Genomic DNA, 18859 nt, shown 5'->3' on the forward strand with positions numbered 1-18859 from the left:
GATCACAACCCAGGGATTAAAAGATGGTGCAAGCTATGCAAATCTGTGAGTGAAACACATCATGTCAGTAGAATAAAGGACAAAAACCATATGATCATTTCTATTGATGCTGAAAGAGCATTTGAAAAAATTTAACATCCCTTCATGATAAAAATCCTCAAAAAACTAGGGCATAGAAGAAATATACCTCAACATAATAAAAGCCATATACAACAGAGCTGCTGCTAGTATCACACTGAATGAGGAAAAACTAAAAGGCATTCCTCTAAGATCTGGTACACAACAAGGATGCTCACTGTCACCACTGTTATGCAACACAGTACTGGAAGTCCTAGCTAGAGCAATCCCACAAGGGAAAGATAAAAGCGTATCCAAATTGGAAAGGAAGAAGTCAAATTATCCTTGCTTGCAGAAGACATGATCTTATATGTGGAAAAACCTGAAGACTCCAGAAAAAACAATTAGAGCTGATTTAAAAAATTCAGTAAAGTTGCAGGCTTCAAAATAAATAATACAAAATCAGTAGCATTTCTATATGCCAACAGTGAACAATCTGAAAGAGAAATTAAAGAAGTAATCCCTTTTACAAGAGCCACAGATAAAATCAAATACTTAGAAATTAATGAAAGAAGTAAAGATCTCTACAATGAAAACTGTAAAACACTGATGAAAGAAATTGAAGAGGACACAAACAAATAGAAAAAAAACTACATGTTTATAAACTAGAAGGATCAATATTGTTAAAATATCCATACTACCCAGAGCAATCTACATATTCAATGCTATCTGTATCAAAATACCAATGACACTCTTCACAGAAATAGACAAAAGTATCCTAAAATTTATACTGAACCACAAAAGACCTAGAATACCCAATTCTATCCTGAGCAAAAAGAAGAAAACTGGAAGAATCCCATTATCTGACTTCAAATTATACTACAGAGCTACAGTAACCCAAACACCATGGCACTGGCAAAAAACACACATACAGACCAATGGAACAGAATAGAGAACCCAGAAACAAATCCACATGCCTACAGTGAACTCATTTTTGACAAAGGTGCCTAGAAACATACACTGGGGAAAAGACAGTCTCTTCAATAAATGGTGCTGGGAAAACTGAATATCAACATGCAGAAGAAAAAAACTAGACAGCTATTTCTTGCCAGATACAAAAGTCAAATCAAAATGGATTAACAACTTAAATCTAAGACTTCAAACTATGACACTACCACAAGAAAACATTGGGGAAACTCTCCAGGACATTGCTCTGGGCAAATATCTCTTGAGTAATACCCCACAAGCACAGGTAACCTAAGCAAAATGGACAAATGGGATCACAACAAGCGAAAAATCTTTTTCATAGCAAAGAAAAAAAATCAACAAAGAGACAACTCACATAATAGGATAAAATATTTGCAAACTATCCATCTGACAAGGGATTAATCACCAGAATATACATGGAGCTCAAACAAGTCTATAGGAAAAAACAATCTAGTAATCCTATTAAAAAATGGCCAAAATATTTGAATAGTCATTTCTCAAAAGAAGACATACAAATGTCTAACAGGCATACGAAAAGATGCTCAACATCAGTGGTCATCAGAGAAATGCAAATCAAAACTACAATGAGATATCATCTGACCCCAGTTAAAATGGTTTTTATCCAAAAGACAGGCAATAACAAATGCTGGAGAGAATGTGGAGGAAAGGGAACCCTGGTACACTGTTGATGGGAATGTAAATTAGTACAACCACCATAAAAACAGCTGGAGGCTTCTCAAAAAACTAAAAATAGAGCTACCATATGATCCAGCAATCCCACTGCTGGGTATATACCCAAAAGGAAGGAAATCAGTATATTGAAGAGATATCTGCACTCCTATGTTTGCTGCAGCACTGTTCACAATAGCCAAGATTTGGAAGCAACATAAGTGTCCATTGAGAGATAAATGGATAAAAGAAATGTGGTAGATATATACAACAGGGTTCCATTCAGCCATAAAAAAGAACGAGATCCTGTCATTTGCAATGCGTTAGATGGAACTGGAGGTCATTATGTTCAATGAAATAAACCAGGCATAGAAATACAAACATCACATGTTCTCACTTATTTGTGGTATTTAAAAATCAAAATAACTGAACTCATGCAGAGAGAGAGTAGAAGGATGGTTACCAGAGGCTAGGAAGGGTAGTGGGGGGGGGGGGTCAGGGTGGGGAAAACAGGGATGGTTAATGGGTACAAAAAAATAGAATGAATAAGACCTAGTATTTGATGGCACAACAGGGTGACTATGGTCAGTAGTAATTTAATTGTACACTGAAAAATAACTAAAAGAGTATAATTGGATTGTTTGTAACACAAAGGATAAAAGCTTGAGGGGACGGGTACCCTATTTTCCATGATGTAATTACTATGCATTGCATGCCTTATCAAAATATCTCTTGTATCCCATAAATATATATACCAACTATATACCCACAAAACTTAAAAATAAAAAAATGGTAATAACTGACAAGCTGCTGGGATGGCTCCCATAGCCCTAGATTGCCTACCTATCTCCCAACTGTTATGAGAGGGAAACTTCTGTCTTGCTTGATCCACTGTCTTTAGATGTCTCTTTGTCATAGCAGTGGAGCCTGCATATACATACCTAAACTCATACAATGTCCTTCCTACTTTTTGAATGTTAAAGTATTTCTTGGGCTGGGTGTGGCGGTTCACACCTATAATCCCAGCACTCTGGGAGGCTGAGGTGGGTGGATCACCTGAGATCAGGAGTTTGAGACCAGCCTAGTCAACATGGCAAAACCCTGTCTCTAGTAAAAAATACAAAAATTAGCCGGGCATGGCGGTGTGCACCTGTAATCCCAGCTACTTGGGAGGCTGGGGCAGGAGAATCGCTTGAACCCAGGAGACAGAGGTTTCAGTGAGCCGAGATTGTGCCACTGCACTCCAGTGTGGGTGATACAGGTGACACTCTGTCTCAAAAATAAAACAAAGTATTTATTTAATAAAATAATTGTGATAATAGGTTGAATTTTTTTTTAAATCCTGAATTGGAAAATAAAAAGAAAGTTAATGGTCTTATATCAGTATCCTCAATCATTTAAAAATATTTTTATTTATGAAATTAAAAATTTGAGACCTCCTGATTTTGATGGTATATGGGCCAAATAGGTGACATGAACATTTTAAAACTCAAGAATCTTGCTTGCCCAGAGGGGATATTCTGGTAACAGCAAAACTCTTGCACAAGTTATCACCTCTGTTTGGGTACCTCTAATAAGTGCTGCTACTTTCAGGGGGTTTTTTTTTGGTCAGAAAATGAATGGAAGTTGACCAGTGAAGGAGAGCCTATGCTAGATTCATGAAAGACCCTAAGAAATATTTTCAGCCGTGCAGAAATAAATTGATAAGCAGGAAGAGATCTATGGAGCCACTGGAACTAGGGATGTCAAATGTGATCAATTAATAGTGACTGCTTGGAAGTTTCTGAAAATACAGTGACCCATTAGAAAGGTTTGCTTTGGGTGTGGAAGGTGTCATGTATACTTAAATTAAGAGATGCCTTAAAATGAATCAGAAAATCCATTTTCCTTACCTGTGTGCCACACTCCCTTTCTTGATATCTGAAATGACAAGGGGGTCTCCTGGTTTTCTACTGGATGGTGCTGTAATAATGGAGATAGAATAATCACATCTTTATATCCATTATTCACCCCTTACTGTACATTTCCCCTGTTTTATAATAACTTAATGCAAGTAACGTTTGTATGCAAAACAAAGATGGTCAGCAAATGAATTAGGAAATATGCACATTATGTCTTTACAAATGTTTGTGCTAAAATATTTACAAACATAAAAACTAAAGCAATGCCACTTTAAATTTGTAATTAGAGAAAGCAATTGGATAAGTACCCATTTAATTTAAATCTATTTTAATAAGCAATTCTCAAGAGAGGACCTGAAGGATGGGTATCTCAGTTGGGGAGTATTAAAATCAATTGGGGGCTCCCCTTAGTTACCCTTTCTTCTATTCCTTTCCAGTGAGGAGACACCACTGTTGATGGGAATATGCCATATATTACTTCAGTGTAGAGTGGGAAAGTTGATAAGAATCACTGATTTAAAGTTCTGTTTTTTGGCCAGGCACAGTGGCTCACGCCTGTAATCCTAGCACTTTGAGAGGCTGAGGTGGGAGAATCACCTGGGGTCAGAAGTTCGACATCAGCTTGAACAACATGGTGAAACCCCATCTCTACTAAAAACACAAAAATTAGAAAGGCATGGTGGCGCATGCCTGTAGTTCCAGCTATTTGGGAGACTGAGGCAGGAGAATCGCTTTTACGCAGGAGGCAGAGGTTGCAGTGACCTGAGATCACACCACTGCACTCTAGCCTGGGCAACAGAGCAAAACTCCGTCTTGATCAATCAATCAATCAGTAAAGTTCTTTTTTTTTTTTTTTTTTTCCTCACAAGGAAATCTTTTGCTAGATGGACTCTAAATCTTTACATTCTGCTCACAAATTCATACTTAGAAAGCTCTTGGAATGGGACTCATTTTTTTTTAGTAAATATTTTGTTGCTAGTTAACTAAATTTTTATATATGCTCATATTCTAAACATGTACATGTAACTTTTATTGAATTTTTAGGTAAAACTATTATACTGCACAGTGGTCAGTTTTGGGTTTTTATCAATTTTCTCAGGAATATCTCCATTTATGAGAATAAAAAACAATTATAAATGAGCCTACTTAGAATTAACCCTAGAAACTAATTATAGTCCATATAAATACAAAAAAAAATCTTGAATTAGAGGTTTGCACTTAATTTAGGAATCGGATCCTTAAAATTAGCCATACCAACATTTGTGAAAAACAATTTGCCTCCAAGAGGAGATATTTTGCCAACCTGAAGGCTGGAGTGGTTTCCTTTTAGAGATCATTAACAGACCCCTAAAGTAAGATTTTATTACAAACAGTCTGATCACCCCATAATAATCATAGAGCCATATCATATCCCATAATCCCATCTGAATCCCAGGAAAATGTTTATGCACAAGAACAGATGGCTTAATATCTTAACACAACATTTAAAGAAAAAGAAAACACATATACCGATACCTTACCCACTGTCTAAATTAGTCCATAGTAAATGCTAATGGGACTTCATTTAATAATTATTCTTAGCTTCCAGCAAAGAATGCAAAGCATTCTCTTCACTATAATTAATTCATAATTTAAAACTTCATTCAATGATTTGATAGAATGCCTCTAGAGGCATATGAGCATCCAGGATTTCTAGTTATGTCATATTTCAAAACTGCAAATTGTTCTGGGCATAGGGCACAAAAATAAAAACTTTGTTATTACCAGCAAGTACAGCTTTTCTAGCATCTGCCAATGAATTGACACAATATTTTTGCCAAGCTGTAGTAACCATCACATAGCACTCAATGTTTCCTTTGGCTTTAAAAAAAAAATCCATGTTCCACTGAAATGGTCTGTAAAACCAAACAATAGTAGAGGCAACAAAATACATCAGACCTATCTCTGTCATCCTTGAAAGAGAGGAATATAGCACTATAAGGTCTTGGTCAAACCTACACAGCTTTGCAGAGGAGTTTGAAATTACTCATGGTCTACAGACATGTATGGTGGCCATTTTCACATTTACTAGATTCTTCTCTTTCTCCTTTAATGGACTCAATAGGGTGGATGCCCATTGGGATGATGGGGTTGAACCCAGAAGTGTGTCATCCAGATTTGTATGAGATCCTGCCCATCACCACCATGCATGTTAAATGGGCTATGCATGGTCCGGGGGCCCACTCATGGTTTGCGTATCCTAGCCCCATGTTTTAATTTTCTACTACTTAAGAAGAAGTCACAAACCAAGCATGCTTTGCTTGACTGGTAGTGCTTTAAAAATATTTAGTTGCCAACACTTACAAATTAGTAGATTTTATGTAGATACATGGCTTCTTTTAAAAAATAGATGGGCAATATGGTGTCATGATTGAGAGACAGGACTTGGCAGCCAGAATGGTTGGGTCCAAAATCCTGGCTCTACCACTTATTAGCTATATGTGCTTGAGCACAAAGTCCTTAGGTGCCTTAGTTTCCTCATCTGCAAAATGGTGTTGACGAATAACAGTGCTTACCATATAGTTTTAGTTGGGAGGATTATGTGAGCTATTACATGTAAAGAGATTGGATGAGTGCACACATAATGAATTAGATAAATGCTTATTGTTGCTATTATTGTTTAACAACAGTGGACTAAGTTTCCCACTACCTCCTTTAGATGAAGCCTTTGATTTCCCATTTGCCTCTATCCTCATTGGGCTGATCTCACTCACTGAGTTGCCTCACCCATGAAGGCTTCTCAGTTTGTGACCCTTTGAATGAGAATACACTAGCATTCACTCAGTGCTTGGAATTTGATTGTAGTTCTCCACAGAACCATTCATTTATTTAGTACATATTTATTGAACACCAACTATGAGACAAGCACCTCTGCTCTGGGCACTGGCTATGAAACCCCAGGGAAGTTGAATAAAAAGGAGAGGCAGGGCTGGTTAAATCTCCTGAGGTTATTAGGCATGAAATAATTTTCTCTCTTCTGTTAAGTGATTCCAAGTGGGAAATCCATACAAACACATATGGGGATGGGGAAGGATATTGAACACTTCCAAGAGTGTGGTTAAAAAGAAAAGGGCAATAAAAGCTTATTAAGTTCTGAAACAGAAAGAAAAAACAATACAACTCTTTGAAATTTCAAACTCCTTGAAATTTCAACTGAACTAGTGGAACACACAACTGAAAGCCTGACAAAAAAGAGCAATGATGGTAAATCCTGTGTTATATGATATATATTAGTACTGCCTCTTTCCCATGCATATTTTATGAAATGATTTTAATTCAAACTCGTCACTTGTATCTCCAATGCAAGTGTTTTTGTTGTTACTAGATTTGCATTATTTGAGTCATTTACAAGCTTGTTGAGAATTCATCATCGTCATGTGTGTCTACAGCTCTTCTGCAATCCAGCAAGGCAATGTCATTGGAAATTTTATCCCGGATCACAAGAATCCATTTTAATAACACTGCAATATTAAGATTTTTCATGCTGCCTATAGATATACATTCTTGGTACTCACAAGTAAACAACTTACTATATTACTTTTTAAAATGTATTTTCTTTGTACCAAAAATATACATGCATACAATTTAAAGAGTCAAGAATTCTGAAAGAGCCGTGCTCAATTTCTTGCTTCCCCAGATGCTTTCAATTCTTTTGGCTGTTTCCGTATTGCTAAATAACATATGACTATTACTACCAAATTATTTTTTGGTGTTAGTCATTTTCTATTTACTTTCTATTATGAAGGATGAAGAGTTAGTTTCTCCCACCTCTAGACCACTAACATACTCATATACCCTTCTTGTCCCTCCATTTTCCCAATACCATTTTGTCATAATTTTTGGTATTTATTAATCAATATTGGTATTTATTTTAGCATGACTATGTCAACAGCATCCAGAAGTAAGTCATATAGCATTCCATGATTTCTTTCCTTTTCTGCAGAATATGTATTTCCTTTTGTTATCTGATGTCTTGATGTTTTTGTTTGCTTTGTTTTCTTGTGTTTATTATTAATTCAACTCCTCATATTTCCCAGGATATATAAATCTTCTCTCAATGTGTCAAATCTTATCAGGAATTCTATCAGAGTTTGCTGATCTGTCTGGACTGGTTGCTTTCTAGGTTTGCTACACAGATCTTGGGGATTTCCTTCCCACAAACCCTGGGAACCCAGAGGTTCTCTTCTCTTCTCTCTTGCATCCTTAGACCCCTTGTATCCTGAACCCAACTCTCCCTGTTTCTGGCTTTACTTTCTCTCACTCTTGGTGGTGCACATTCTCCAGTAGCTTCTGAGGAAGAGTGCAAGGGAGAAGAGTTTATTGAGACCTTGTAGAGCTGAAAATGTCATTTTCTACCTTCATATTTGATTGACTACTTTGCTGAGTAAAGAATCCTAGGCTGGCAATCCTTCTTTTAGAAATTTGAAGGCACTTTTCCATTGCTTTCTAGCTTCCAGAGTTGTTGTTGAAAAGCCGGATGCTGAGAAATGCAAATCAAAACCACAATGAGATACCATTTCACACCAGTTAGAATGGCGATCATTAAAAAGTCAGGAAACAACAGGTGCTAGAGAGGATGTGGAGAAACAGGAACACTTTTACACTGTTGGTGGGACTGTAAACTAGTTCAACCATTGTAGAAGATAGTGTGGCGATTCCTCAGGGATCTAGAACTAGAAATACCATTTGACCCAGCCATCCCATTACTGGGTATATACCCAAAGGATTATAAATCATACTGCTACAAAGACACATGCACACGTATGTTTATTGCGGCACTATTCACAATAGCAAAGACTTGGAACCAACCCAAATGTCCAACAATGATAGACTGGATTAAGAAAATGTGGCACATATACACCATGGAATACTATGCAGCCATAAAAAATAATGAGTTCATGTCCTTTGTAGAGACATGGATGAAGCTGGAAACCATCATTCTCAGCAAACTATTGCAAAGACAAAAAACCAAACACCGCATGTTCTCAGTCATAGGTGGGAACTGAACAATGAGAACACATGGACACAGGAAGGGGAACATCACACTCTGGGGACTGTTGTCGGGTTGGGGGAGGGGGGGAGGGATAGCATTAGGAGATATACCTAATGTAAATGACGAGTGAATGGGTGCAGCACACCAGCATGGCACAAGTATACATATGTAACAAACCTGCACGTTGTGCACATGTACCCTAAAACTTAAAGTATAATAATAATAAAATAAAAAAAGAAAAGCCTGATGCTATTCTGATTATTTGATTATTGTTTGTATTATTCTAACACATTATATGACACCCCACCATGCCCTGCTGCCCCAGCACCACAACCCTGTAAGATTACTGCTTTGTCCAGTGTTCTCAGATCTCTTGATGACAAGCTTTTCTGTGGGTATTTCCATCCATAGGTATGGACCCATCATTTTGGAAATAAATCCCTTATTTCTAAGACATTTATACAATTATTTCTTTAATGTGTTTCTTTCCTCTTTCTTTCTGTAACACCTATTACTTGGATGTTGTGTCATTTGGACTCAACCTGTATAATTTTCTCATCTATTCTAGATTCTTCATTTATTTGTTGCTCTAATTTCTGGACATTTTCCTTAACTTTATTTTCCAATATTTGTACAGAAGTTTAATTTTTTCATTTCTGCCATACTCTTAATTTTCAAGGCCCATTTTTTTCCCCTCTGAATGTCATTTTGTAATAGCATCCACTCCCTGCTTACCTCATGAATGTAATATATTTGTTGCTAATGATGTCAATGATAGGTTTACCTCTTTGTTTGGTTTGTTTTCTTCTTCCTGCATGTGCCAATTCTCTGATTTCCCTCTGTTTCTGGTGACAGCCTTGCATATTAGATTCTTCCTCAAGTGTCCATTTTTCTCTTAGCTGTCTGTTTATATTAAAGAGTGTGGTCCTAAAGAGCTGTTCAAAAGCTTGGTGTACCCAAGTAGGGCTTGTGGACTGTGGGTCTTAAGTGTAAGTTGAGGCCAGGCTGTTTATTTGGGTCAGATGGTCCTGATTTTTCCTACCACTTGAAGGCTATTAAATTTGGCTATCTGGCTTCTTTAAGCTTCCTGGGGGAAGAAGGCTCTCAGTCTCAACATTTAGTATGCAAACCTTCACCTAATTTCCATTTTTAAAGCAGTACTGCTGCATTCAGCTGTGTGCTCTCAGTCCAAAGAACTCTCTATTGCATGCTTTCCAGAGAATAAAACTCTAGGCTTCTGCCAGGGTAGGGGAAGGGTACTTGGGAGTTGGAGAAGGCATCTAAAGACTAAGGTCATTCTTAGCAGTCTTTTAACCAATCCTCTTGCCTTAGGATTTTCCATCAAATGTACTTCCCGAAGTTTCTGGTCCCTGAATCTCTTTGGAGTACAGGATAGAAATCAGGCTCATTATCAGCTTCCCCTCTGCTTCTTTAGTTAAATTCATCTTTCTTTATCTTCTCTGCCAAATTTGGTTGCTGTTGTCTATTTTCCTTTTCTTTTTGTCCTTATGAGTTTTTGCCCTTTGAAAAATCTTATATTGTCATTTAAAGTGGAGTGTAGGGTGGGAGAAAAAGTAAAGGCTTGTGTAAAAGCTACTGTCTTTTTGAAACAGAGCAGGGACCCCTCTTAGGGGCCTGCTGAGCACCCCCCTCCCAAACATAGAAATATAAAAAAAATAGTATTTTCAAGGGAAATTCCAGGCACCTAGGTAGGCTTGAAAAGTAAATGAACAACCCTATAAGCAAGAAGATACAATACTGAGAACTTAAACAATAGTTTCCCAAGCAAGTCAGAATCACAAAGCATTTTGGTTCCCCATAGAAACTAAAAGTTAATATATTAACATATGTTCTTAAGTTGTTTTTCAGAAACCTGGACCCACACCAGATGGAAAATGCTGACCACCGTTACATAGACCTCAGAGATCTCATGGAGATAAGGGAGAAGTGAGAACTGAACTCTACCTTTTTTTGTTCTAAATTTCTTCCTGAGAGGCCTGGAGAGAGTCATGCCTGAAGGCCACACCTTAACATTCCTTTTCTGCTGATCTTAAGTTTTTAGACAAAGCCCTGCTTCTTTAACCAACTGCAAATCAAAAAAATTCTCTGAATCCACCTATGACCTGTAAGCCCCCACTTTAAGATACCTGCCTTTTGGGGCCAAACCAATATAAAGTTTCCATGTATTGATTTATGACTTTGCCTATAACCTCTGTCTTCTACCTTTAAAAACCATCTAGGCCATCAGGGAGTTCAAGTCTTAAGCATTAGTTGCCCAATTCTCCTTGCTTGGCACCCTGCAACAAATGCTTCACTTTCTCTCGCTGAAAATCCTAGTGTCAGCGTTTGGCATTTTCTGTATGCTGGGCAAGTGTACCCAAGTTTGGTTTGGTAACATTTTGACCTCAGAAATTTAAAAACCACTCATCATCACACACACACATACAAACTCTTAATCATTCAGCTTTACTTTAATTGTAACCGTATACATCATACATGGTAAGTAAAACAAGTTAATCGATTTGAAATGGAGCAGTGAGTAGAGTTTTTACTGCAAAGTTGGCAAAATAACAGGAACCAATCTCTTCTAAATACACTTTAAGACTTAGGGGAAAAATGACAGATTTGTTGTGCTTGTCATCACAAAGGCTGCTTCATGATTTTATAAGAAAATAAAGCAAGCCTTTGTTCCTGCAAACAATTCAGTCAGAACTAAAAAGGAAAGCCAATGAATTCACTGTACTCACAAAATACTGCCTTTTGCCTTTCTGATATAGGATATAGGGAGTTTCATCAATCAGATGGTGACAGGGATGAGTGGTGTGGTGAAAATAAAGCCAGTGCTAAGACAGCGACAATGGGTTTGGGTCCCTGCTTCACTTTTTTATTAGCCCCTGGTCTTTGGGCAGGTTACCCAGGTGAGTTGTTCTTTCCTCTTTGTAAAATGGAGATAGATGTCACAGAGCTACTTTGAGGATTAAGTAAGAAAACACATAAAATTGCATAGTGCCATGCCTGGTACAAAGTAGACACAAATTCCTGTAATAAAACCTCAAGGGAAAACACCCATGTAAAAAGGACTTTTCTGATAATGGGACATGACAGAGACAATCAGGATTCGCTGACTCGAAAGAGAGGTGGGCTGTGCAGGAAGGTGTGAGCTCTGAGATTTCTGACTGGCTAAGATGTGGAAGCATCAGGATGTGACTTCCAGTCCCAAAATGCATCCTTCTGCTAGACTGTTCCACTTTATTTGCTACAATAAATCACTCTAGACTATAGCAATAACATCAATAAAAGCAATGCCTCGTGCTAATATGCTGCAAATGTGTCATCGGAACTTAAGAAAATTAGTCTGAAACTGCTCACTGTGTCTAAAATCAGACAGACTCATTTCTCAGTCAATTAGGTATGAAGAGTGAGCCGTAAAGGCTCTGCTGGTATGCTTCCAGAGATGAGGAGCTGTTTCTTAATACTTAGAGCTTGCACAAGGTGAAGACGACAGAAAGAGGACTTGGTATAGAGATAGTGAGAAGAATCAAGTCCTTGCAGCACCTCGGTTTCACTAACAGTATCCGTGTGTGTCTGAGAAGAGGGTTCCCAGATTTCCTTCTCATGTTGGCACTAGATTTTGTGGGCTGGAGCTGTGCTTAAAATATTTTAGCAGGCATGGTGGCTCACACCTGTAATCCCAACACTTTCAGAGGCTGAGGCAGGAAAATCGCTTGAGTTTAGAAGTTCAAGACCAGCCTGGGCAACACAGTGAGACTTCATCTCTACAAAAATTTAAAAATTAGCCAGGCATGGTGGCTCATGCCTGTAGTCCCAGATACTTGGGAGGTTAAAGTGGGAGGATCGCTTGAGCCTAGGAGGCTGAGGCTGCAGTGAGCCCTAATAGTGCCGCTGCACTCCAGCCTGGGTGACAGAGTGAGATCCTGTCTCAAAAAAATAAAACATAAATAAATAATATAATATTTCAAAAGGCTCTGTGTATAAAGTAAATAATGATGAAGATCATCATCATTAACATTTGTTAGGGTTCACAATGTGTTTAAGGCATTTTACATATAGTAATTCATTTAATCTTGTCAACAATGCTATGAAGAAAGTAATATGTACACCATTTTCTAGATGAAGAAACTTGGCACAGAGAGGTTGAGGGAATCAGGGCATGAGACAGTCTAGGCTCTGAGTCCTTGCTCTTAATCATTTTCCAAGTCAGTCTTTCTTCTGTCTATGCATCAGCCTTTGCACAAACATTTATATTCATTCATCATCTCCCTTGGAAGCTCATTTCTTGGAGTACATAGTGCTTAGTAAAACATTTGCAGGTAAAGCTTCTTATTCATTCACTCAGCAAATGGAGGTATTATATAAGCACATTGTATGTCAGGAACTGTGCTAGGCCTCAGGATTTTACTAACTCATAAGAATGAAAATGGATTCTGGCCTTTTTTTTCTTTTTTTAAAGAGCAAAGTCTGCTTTGTCATCTGGCAAAATATGAGTATTTTCCACAAGGAGACACAAAAGTCAGCATGGTGGTGATGATTAGTTGTGTAAATGGAGCTGTAGCTCTAGAAGAACTGACAAGCATGTTTGACAAGCTCATGTATCATTTCTCTGTCCAGGAATAGCATAACACTTTCAGCTTCCATGAATGCATTTGCTTGTGGCTGGCTAAAATGCAAGCCATCTTTATGGGGGTTTTTAGATTGTTGCCATTATTGCTACTAAAACCCATTTTAGAAGTAAAACACTCATGCAAAACAAAACAGCATCATAAAGCATAATATTAAATGATTCTTCATGTGAATAAAACAAATATTTTGTAGTTTGTGTACAAGACTACATCTCAAACAAATTAGCATATAAATGTCTACTTTTTAATAAGAAATACACCATAGGCTATTTTTAGATGGATACTTTCTGACTAAATTATATTTTTTATTTATATCAATTTGTAACTAAGAATACATCTACTGTATAAAACAAAATTAAAGACAATATTCCTACTTAAAATTTGAGAGTAAAATAACCGTGTGGCAGTGGTGATAGAAGCTTCTGAGGAATAGATGACTTCACAATACCAACCAGCAGGAAGCATCTAGAAGGACAGGGTGTATATTCTTAAAACTTAGCATAGGGCTTAGAGCATGGTGGACACTTCAGAATGCATTTGTTGAGAGAAGGCAGAAGAATGAAAGAATGGAAGTAGGGGCAGGGTTTCTGTGTACAGAGGCAGGTTATATACTGCACAACTCCAGGACGCACTACTCCCACAGCTAGTTCTGACAGAATAAATGAATGGATTGGAATAAACAAAAGAGAATAACCTTAAAGTTGGATGAGGGTTTGCATGCAGAAGCCACCTTGAGCCCTAATATGTTTGGAACAGTAAATTCTGATATGCTTTCTTAATTTTAGTAGCCCTAGTTGTTGACACTATAGTGACATACCATCTTTGCTGCACAGTGAACAAACTGAGAGGCTAAGTGACCCAATTAAAGGAATAAACCACTTTAGGAGCACTTAGGATAGTGCTGGAGTCTCTAAAATCCCATTCCATCTTTCTGCTTTTCTCCCACTAGGTCACATTAGGGTTTGGGGGGATCTAGGCTCTCTCCCATACATGTGGCTTCTTGCTCTTAATATTTATTCTGAATTGCAGTACCGTTCCTTTTAGTGTTGCAGTAGATATGTGTGGGTTATTGGTTATAAATAAAATTTCATTTTTCAGTATTAAATTTATATCGTCCATGTTGAATCAGACAGCACCGTTTCATACTGCCCAATTGAGAACTTTTATTTATTTTTTGCCTGAACCACTGACAGAAATGCTATCTGACACAGTGCAGTGAGGCAGTTTTACGTGGCCTCATCACTCTTTCTTGAAGAAACTAGCTCTTGGTCACAGTCATTACCTCTACGTCTCCTTTGGTCTTTAGGCATTTAACATTTGCTTCATTTTCTTGGGACAGTTATGGATGCATTTGGTCTATGGATATTAAAAGCCCCCCAAAACCCTCAATTTCCGTTCTATAAAAGTCCATTGGAGCTAACATTTTCAAAGTTGTTTTTACCAAAGCAGTTATAAAACTAAAGCCCGAGGAAAGGAGGGAATTGAGTACATTTATATGCTCCACTTTTCTTTCTGGTTCAGTTTTCCAGACACTGTGCGCCATGGAGGAATTCAAGGATTTACTTAAAGTAAGAGACATTGTTTTAGTCTTGTGAGAAGGATTATAGATGCACAGTGGACAGATGGGAAGATAGTCTTAAAAGTTAATAAATGTAATTTTTGTTAAATGGATGATAAAAACTTAATTCACAATACACTATGTGAATTAATATACAATATACTAATGTATATTTTATATATATATTATTATTCACAATATATAATAATTCACAATATAAAATGTAGAATCTATATGCATCTATCTCTCATCTAATTATTTATCTAGTTGTGTGAGATACATGTTTATCTCACCAGGATTCATCACTTGCCTAGCACTGTACTAGGTATATAAATATGGATTTTATTCAATAATTAAAACAATCCTATATTTTCTAGCTATCCTTATTTTCATTTTACAGATGAAGAAATACCAGATTGGAGAGAGTTTGAGTAACTTGCCGCATTCATACAGCCAGTAAGTGCTGGAGGTGTGACTGACTCCAGATTTTCGTATCATGACATAAAAACTTGGCAAAGACATATATAACATTTGTTACACCTGCAAATCATTTGACAACACAGTTTTCTAATGCCTTTAAAAATTAGTTAAAAGAAATAACTTCTACTTACAACTTATGGTTATTCCAAGTTCCACATTGTGCTTCTTAGGCAGCTTTACATGAAATGTTCCACTACTTGGGATGACAGACTCTAGTATCAAAACAAAAAAGAATGTGTTAATAGAACACTGAGGACCGGAGCACCCATCAATAAAAATGCATTAGGAATACTTGCATCATAATCATATGTAGCTTAAACTGTAGGAACTGAAGTAAGATGAATGCCTTTAAAATCCTGGCAAATTAAGCTCCTGGTGATGAATACACTTCCTATCCACAGGCAACTGTGCATAATTCACACCAACAGTTGAGTTCAGTATTTCTCAAGTGTGATGTATGCACCATCTACATCAAATTTACCTGGAATGGGAGTTACAAATAATGATTCCTGAATAATTCCAATCTATGAATCAGAATCTCTAAAGATGAGGCCTAGAGATCTCTAGGTGATTATCAGGCATAGTAAAGTTTAAGAACCTTAGGTCCTATTATATTCTTTCTACCCCCAACCATAATTTCCAAGAGTGTGCTATTCAGTAATTCTTCCTCCCACCTCCACCCCTATTTATTGTTTGAAGGTACCTGGGAAAACAGATTTCAGGAGAGAGGTCAGTTTGGTGTGATGGTTGCTGATTGGGCAGTGAGAGTGGGTGGAGAGGTGCCTTAATTTATAATGGAAAAAGTGAAAAGTACAATTAAAGAGGTAGAATCAGGAGTGATATTCAAAATATTTCACAACCAAAATAGTACTGGTTATCAATCAAAAAGACTAAAACAACCAATCAAACTAGATGCTGACCACAGAGTTGGAACACAGGGACCCAGGAGATTCCAACTACATTAAATGATCCTTTAGTTTCTGTATAATGAGGAGCTTTTAGATATTCCAGAGAGGATCACAGGGCACTGGAAGGGAGTGAAAGTGGGCTCAGATACTGGCCAGTCAGTATAGAAGTAAGCTAGTATCAAAGCAACAGAGAGAGAACCAGTGTGCACTGGCTGAATCTCAACCCAGGACAGAGCTAAGCTGATTTTATCCAGACCCAATTAATGTCTGAGAAAGGAAGAAATTGCTACAGACTCTTAAATATACTCTTCTTAAAATTTCTTTAATAGTCAGAAAGACCTTTAATTAATGATAAGGTTAAAATGGAAATATCCATTGAAGAAATAGCATCTATTCATGCTAAGTTGCTAATGACTATAATCCTTTCCGACGGTTTTGGAAAGAAGTGGGGAGAGGCTTCAAAAACAGTGGAAACTTCAGCATAGGGAGAGGATTGTGGGATGGGTGAGCTATACACTTGGCCAGCTTGATCAGCTTGACTCAAGGCAGGTGCCCATCTGGCATACAGACAATTAACCACAGCAGAACTATTAGGCAGTCAGGCCCTTAGCTTAATTTACTAATCACATAGTTAACACATTTGAGTCTGTGCAAAGTGGAGGTGATGGTTAGGATTGGATTCATGGAAACAGAGAGAGGACTCCCTTCTTTGTTTGGCCTTGAATTGCTCTTCTTGACCTCTCATCCTTTCCGAGGAGAAATTCAGGTATTAAATGTCTCACAAGACCAGAATCTGATTTTTCAACTCAGAAGGTTCGCCATGCAGTATTAAACTGGAGCACACAATAGAAATTTGATTTCCCTGGGCCTGCCTGGCTTTTAGAAAGCCACGTATGAAAAAGGATCCCCAAACTGGCCCTCTCAGCATCAGTGGTGCTATGGGGTCTTCCTTCTCTGGCCTCCCTCCTTTGCTCTGGTTTTTATTTACTTCAGAGGGAAGCGAGACAATCAGCTGCCTTTCCCACTTCCTCCCGCGACCAAGTGAGTGTCACAGACTGAGTTAACACCTTTGACTTCGGGGTTGTCTTCAGCTAACACTCTCATGGGCCAGGAAGTGAATCCACATGTATTTATTTGTTTATTGATTCACTAAGAATTTGTACCCTTTCAATTTCTCAATAGGACTTGAGATAGAGAAAATTATTTCCCACAGGAGATTTGAAAAAGACTGGCTAATCTGAAAAAGAAAAATGAAGTAGGTAAAAAACCACTTAGGTGTGCTTTACTTCCTGACTCCAGGAGCTGCAAATGTCATAAATATTTCCTTACAAAATATTTTTCCAATCTATGCCTTTCCTGAGTCCTTCTCATACCACGCTTTAACAACAAAAGGCTAATTGCCACCTTCCTTCCACCTTCAAAGTGACAGTTTAAGAATTTGGAATTAGCATGCACACTGGGGGCAGAGAGGGCCTTTGGAAGTGGCCAGGTTTTGCCCATATGCACCAGCAGCCAGTCAGCAGAGAGAAGGAAGAAAGAAGCAAGTGTATATGAGGAGTGAGCCTGTGCCTGGCCTTGACAGCCACTGAAGTCAGGTTCTAGCCCTTCCTGGCTGTGAAACACAGATTGCGCTTCCAGTGAATGCCTCTTCTCTGATTAAACTAGGTGGAGTGCATGTTTCTTGCTGGCAACTGAAAGATCCCTGATGAACATATTGATTTGGTAGAGGAAATGGGATGAGGGCATGCAGAAAGCCTCCACACAAGTGTTTACGAGCATAGCAGAAATACATGATTTGATTACTTGGATAAAGCACACAAACGGTCCACAAATAAATGTGCATGAAGCATCACTCTTTGTAGAACTCATTTCACAAATGTGTGACCATTTTTTTTGGAGACTGGTTCTCACTCTGTCACCCAGGCTGGAGTACAGTGGCACAATCACAGTTCACGCAGCCTTGACCTCTGCAGGCTCAGGTGATCCTCCTGCCTCAGCCTCCCCAGTAGCTAGAACTACAAGCACCTGCCACCAGGCCCGGCTAATTTTTGTATTTTCTGTAGAGACGGGGTTTCTGCCATGTTGCCTAGGCTGTTCTCAAACTCCCGGGCCCAAGTGATCCATCCACCTCAGCCTCCTAAAAGGCTGTGATTACAGGCGGAGCCACTGCACCTGTCCTACCCATTTAATATTTTCTTGTTTTAAGAAACAGTTCTCTGTGAAAGGCGAGGGGAGCATACACATATTTGTACATGTGTATCTGTATATCTGTATATGTATATAGCATCTTGCCCATGATGCTAAGCTTGTATAAGTGAGGTCTTTGAAACACAAGGGCCAGAAAATGCTGTTCTAGAATAGTTACTACAGCAACATTTTGCTTTTATAAATTTTTAATCCAGGGAAACTTGACCAAGATTAACATTGTTAATGACACTGCAGGAGATATTATCACTTCCTGGAAAACAGTAATGAATCACTTCTGACTACATGAGATTTGAAATATTCATAATGATGAACAAATATCAACTAATAAATCTCTTTGATCAAGCTGCGGCTTCATTTTAATCTTTAAATGCCAACATGATTTATTTTATATTTGTTATTTTTTCTTTATATAATTATTT

At 37.9% G+C, this 18859-nt stretch overlaps 1 protein-coding gene across 23 annotated transcripts in view; it reads right to left on the minus strand.

Annotated features, from left to right (window-relative positions):
* The window catches only part of GRIP1 (glutamate receptor interacting protein 1), an 852850-nt gene that overhangs the window by 70071 nt on the left and 763920 nt on the right, over positions 1 to 18859 (minus strand). For all 23 annotated transcript variants that reach the window (XM_054527383.2, XM_054527382.2, XM_063712186.1 and 20 more), the window contains 2 exons: positions 15456 to 15536; positions 3606 to 3675 (listed from right to left, as the gene is read on the minus strand). In XM_054527383.2, coding sequence (XP_054383358.1) covers positions 3606 to 3675; positions 15456 to 15536 — 151 coding nt within the window. The remainder of the gene's footprint in view (positions 1 to 3605; positions 3676 to 15455; positions 15537 to 18859) is intronic.

Source organism: Pongo abelii, chromosome 10, assembly GCF_028885655.2.
Source record: "Pongo abelii isolate AG06213 chromosome 10, NHGRI_mPonAbe1-v2.0_pri, whole genome shotgun sequence".
Lineage (NCBI taxonomy): Eukaryota > Metazoa > Chordata > Mammalia > Primates > Hominidae > Pongo > Pongo abelii.